The 5053-nt window shown below is 46.4% G+C and overlaps 1 protein-coding gene across 5 annotated transcripts in view; it reads left to right on the top strand.

Moving 5' to 3' along the window:
- LOC111955361 (calcium/calmodulin-dependent protein kinase type II delta chain) overlaps window positions 1–4733 on the top strand; it is a 96352-nt gene extending 91619 nt beyond the window's left edge. For all 5 annotated transcript variants that reach the window (XM_070436317.1, XM_070436309.1, XM_070436322.1 and 2 more), the window contains 3 exons: window positions 4104–4183; window positions 4276–4366; window positions 4509–4733. In XM_070436317.1, coding sequence (XP_070292418.1) covers window positions 4104–4183; window positions 4276–4366; window positions 4509–4570 — 233 coding nt within the window. In that variant the 3' untranslated portion in view covers window positions 4571–4733. The remainder of the gene's footprint in view (window positions 1–4103; window positions 4184–4275; window positions 4367–4508) is intronic.
- Window positions 4734–5053: the final 320 nt, after the last annotated feature.

The following is a 5053-nucleotide window of genomic DNA, read 5'->3' as shown; positions in this document are numbered from 1 at the left end:
ATCCACATTACTACATGGAATGTTACGTCGATCCACATTACTACATGGAATGTAGTTGACAATTTGAATCAGGTGTGCTCGCTGTACGATAGTTAAAATACATGGAACGGCTGGGAGACCCCGAGGAGAGGTTTGAGAGCAGGCGGAGTCTACCATGGTGTGGACAGAACGGTCGTTTAGGGAGCTGAATCAGGCTCTGCTGCCAGGCATGGTCTCCCATCTCGCTGCTGCTCTGATGGTCCGCTGAGCCAGAACAGTGTGTGTGTGTCTCCACTCTACCATTACAGATAGTCATTTGTTCACCTCCCACTTCAAATGGAAKGTTTTACCTCATAATGCCATCATACCTTCTGGGGAGTGTGACAAGACCCTAATCACCAGAAGGAATCTTCCCCTTCTAGACCTTAAAAGGCCCCTTTGAAAATCTGAGAGAGTAGGATGACATTTGGTCAGGCAATCATGAGCTACCTGCTTTGAACAATTGTCCCTTTGTTACAAAACCCATTTGAGAGCACCAGGATGTCCTAGGACTCCTATCTACTGTGCTACGGCGGCATTGTGTGGAAAGTAAATGAAGGTTTCCTAGCATTTCAGTGTCGCTTTGTGTCCACGTTTGCAATCCCTGACGGATGATTACTGCCGGGTCAAGGATGTATGTAATGGTCGCTCTACTAAACGTGGGTGTTTCTAATGTTTATGTGCAGCTAGAGGCTCGTCAATTTCCTATTCACTTTGTTGTCTTTGGCAGCTCCTTTGTTTGAAAGATGAAGGCATTTAATTTGCCCATTTTATACGGTAGTCGTTTCATCACGTTGTGTGTAGGAGTTGAAGACTGTAGGATGTGTTTTGAAAAAAGGATTTTGGACATCGTCTCGCCCCTTTTCTATGTTCCGAATAAACAAACCATGTTTTTGGCCACAACGCATTCTGAAGCAGRAACCCAACACACAGGAAGGACCCAATTAGTCCCCAAGTGTCACTCGCCCGGTGACGACATTAAAAAAATAAAAAATAAAAAATAAAATCATGTATTTCACCTTTTATTTAGCCAGGTAGGACAGTTGAGAACAAGTTCTCATTTACAACTGCGACCTGGCAAAGCAAAGCAGTGTGACACAAACAACACAGAGTTACACATGGGATAAACAAACGTACAGTCAATAACACAATAGAAAAATCTATATACAGTGTGTGCAAATGAAGTAAGATTAGGGAGGTAAGGCAATAAATAGGCCATGTGGTGAATAATTCAATTGTGTCATTGAACACTGGGTGGAGTAGATGTCAGAAGTTAAATGTATAGTAGAGAACTTGGGGTGCGAAGGAGCAAAAAATAATTAACAATTAATGGGGATGAGGTAGTTGGGTGGGCCTTATTTGACAGATGGGGCTGTTGTACAGGGTGCAATGTCAGTAGCGTGCTCTGACAGCTGATGCTTAAGAGTTATGAGGGAGATATGACGTCCAGCTTCAGTGATTTGCAATGTCGTCCAGCATTGGCAGCCAGATGAACGTGGGAAGGAAGTGGCCAGAAAGGAGTTGGCATTGTGGGTGACCAGTGAAAATATACCTTGCTGAGCGCGTGCCACGGGATGGGTGCTGCTATGGTGACCAGTGAGCTGAGATGAAGGTGGGGGCTTTACTATGGTTCGGAGGGTGCCCTGGTCACCTGTACCTGCTGCCTCCGGTTCTTACCAGCCACGTCCGCCTTTTGTGCGTCTACTTCTCTGTCCACCCTGTCACCACACTCAGGGGCCCAAGCCCCTGACCCCTCGGACCCCTGCTAGCCTGGGCCCCAGCGACATGCAGTATAAGTTCACCCAGAGCGGAGAGGGCAGAACCAGAACTGTTTCCCACTGCCCTCTAGGCCTCACTATCCCTGAACCTCCCTTCATATCGTCTTGACCGCTATCAGATATGCRTCATTGGAAGTCCACATTTGTTTAGGATATGASTTTTAGGATCATTTGGTGCACCCGRTGAGTGACTATAAATGCAAATAGTTCCCTCATTGTTCCTGGCACTCATTACCAAAGACTTAACAAAGGCATACAAACCTCTTAGTGTTTGTCATGGAACCCTGTGAAAGAAAGCTACTGAAAAGTAGCCCTTGTCTTACTGAGGTTGCACTCTGTACGTTGGCCAGGTATTACAGTACACTCTGCTTCAGCACCGGTCTGCCATACAGGCGTCCACTATGTGTGTACTGTGCTGCCCYCTGGAGGTCATGRYCTAACCAGGACTGAGTTTATCACCMMKGTCTCCTCATAACAGGCTTTGTAAATGCATACAGTAATACATTAGCAATGTAKTACACCTAAATTGGGCTGAGAAAGTATTACTGCTGTGTTGATGCGTACGGAGAGGATGAGACAGAAAGTCGGCAGCTCCAGGGTTGACAGTGAACAGTCTAAATGAGATTGAGTATACTTTAAGGACTAGTTTGGATCGAGGTTGTTCTTTGCACAGACGGCACTGACGACTTCCAGGAACGGGATGGTTTCGTTGACCGTTAATGTCTCTACATTGACAGCACATTTGATAAGTGGAATGCGTTTGGTGGAGAAGTGCTGAGTGAGCTGGCCTATTCAGAAGCTCTCCTTCCCAGCGTGTGTGCGTGTGTGCGTGTGCGTGCGTGCGTGCGCGTGTGTGTGTGTGTGTGTGTGTGTGTGTGTCATATGAACCTTCCAGGCTCAGACAGAGAGGCAGACGGTGAGAGGCAGAGAGAAGCTCAGAGGCAGAGAGGCAGAGAGAGGCTTCTCTGTCTGAGATCCCTGTCAGAACCAAGGCTCAGTTTAACCTCTTATTACTGCTCCTTCAGGATCTAAACAGGTGTGTGTGCAGAGCTCAGTATACAGCACCTCATAGGAAGCAACATGTTAAAGAGTAATACTGGCCCCTAAAAAAAAAGAGATGGCAAACATAAGACAATGTTGTGTGTGTGTTCAGTCACAAGTGCCGTTGATCTACTTCTGTTTAGATAATAATCAACAGCGAAAAATAGCTTTGTTTTCCCGCCATGTGCTGTTGTGTGTTATCAGCGAGACAGATTACGCTGTCCACTTCCAGGGGAGGAGTAGTGTTGCTTCATAGCAAACAGACTGCTAGAGAGCAAGGTCTGTCAGTGATCTGTTGACGGGTTTGTACATGTTGGACTGTGCGACAGCAAAATGTCAAAGAWCTCGTTGAGTAAACTGACCCTGTTTTCAGATGTATCAGACTAGCTGCCAGGCTAGTAGCCAATCACTGATGGCTAATGTAAGACATAGCTGGAGTGTTGTTGGTCTTTCACTCGGTCTATATCTGTAAACGTTGGACTATTTTGCTGCCACTGGTGAACAATCTTCTGAGAACTGAGGGAAAATGTTTCTTCTTTGCATCATTTGCGTTCTGTCAGTCACGTCGATTGAAAGTGTCAGAGGGGACCAAGGTGTCGAAGGTAAAGAGTGAAGAATAGTATTGATCTTTCTCTTTTTTGCGTGAACGTTATGCAGTTTTCTATGGGTCAGTTCTCACTACCATTCCCATTTGACCATCTACCTCAAATTCATGTTGTGAGCCAAAAGAGATTTGCTAAACCACAAAATCTTTGTTTTTCTTTACATTCATTGTCTCTTATCTGCCACGTAATTTGCGAGTAATGAAATCATGTTGTCCTGTGTTATCTGTGGTAATGATGGTGAAACACACTGATCTCCCGTGTGTGTGTGTGTGTGTGGGTATGGAAGTGGTGAACCTGTGTTTTATTCATTGTCTTCAGAAAACGTTGACTGTTAAGAACCAAACAAGAGCAACAAAACAAAGCGGGGAGGACCTACCTGAATTTGTCCATAGTTTTCATTGCAAAACATTTTTAGTTTAACTGTTTCTGTTGCAAAACATTTTGAACAGAATCGCCGTAATGAATACACCCCTTTGCCCCTGGACCCTTGGCTGTGTTGGGCTGCATTGCTAACACTACTTGGGTTCATGTAAATCCTCAACATCTCTACAGAGACTCACTAGATGACTCAACACATCAGGGGTGTCTTACTCTAATCACCTATGGCTGTGGGACAGCCAACTTGTGAAAATGTCATTTTTTCTCTCTTGCTCTCCGTCAGCTCGTAAGCAGGAGATCATCAAAGTGACTGAGCAGCTGATTGAGGCCATCAACAATGGAGACTTTGAAGCCTACACGTTAGTGATTTGGAATTTTTTAACACTACACCGTTCAAAAAAACATATGCATTCCGATCTTCATTGTGTTGTGCTTCCTGTTTCCTCCCACAGGAGATCTGTGATCCTGGCCTGACATCCTTTGAACCAGAGGCCTTGGGAAACCTCGTGGAGGGAACTGACTTCCACAAGTTCTACTTTGAGAACGGTAAGCACCTGCATCCCATTATGCACTCGTAGCTTTAAAGATCACACACAGCCATATGAAAACCTATGGCTGTAGAAGCATTAATTACCTTGATTGTGTACTGATTTGATACATTTCCCTCCATCTCTCCTCTCTCATCCAGCTCTGTCCAGGAGCAAGCAAGGCCCGTCCACACCATCCTGCTCAACCCCCACGTGCACCTGATCGGCGAGGACGCGGCGTGCATCGCCTACATCCGCCTCACCCAGTACATGGACGCCACGGCATGCCGCACCATGCAGTCAGAGGAGACACGCATCTGGCAGCGCGTGAGCCAAGTGGCAGAACATCACTTCACCGCTCCGGTCACCACTGTGCCGCCAGTAAGGTGACTAGCAGGCCATTGTCTATGCTTCATGTTCTTGCTCTCACTGGCTGTCTCATAGCTGCGTCTCATTCTGCTTCTCATGTCGCCCCATGCTCGGCCTCTGCTTCTGCCACTTGCTCACCTGGCTCACGTCAGCGTGTTCTAGTGTCTAGCTAGTGTGCTAGGGCTGTGCTGAATTCATTGTGGAGCTATGTACTGTATTGGTTCTACTTTGAACCTCATATCCCTACCTGGCTAAGAACGAGTACTTACAGTCCCTGTCCTGTAGCTGGCTGCATCTGTGTCTGTCCTGTATCGTCCCACCTGCACTAGAGGCTACT

The sequence above is a fragment of the Salvelinus sp. IW2-2015 genome, linkage group LG3 (assembly GCF_002910315.2).
Source record: "Salvelinus sp. IW2-2015 linkage group LG3, ASM291031v2, whole genome shotgun sequence".
In the NCBI taxonomy this organism is placed as follows: domain Eukaryota; kingdom Metazoa; phylum Chordata; class Actinopteri; order Salmoniformes; family Salmonidae; genus Salvelinus; species Salvelinus sp. IW2-2015.
Note: the sequence above shows the minus strand (reverse complement) of the source record. Positions and strands in the feature narration are given on the sequence as shown.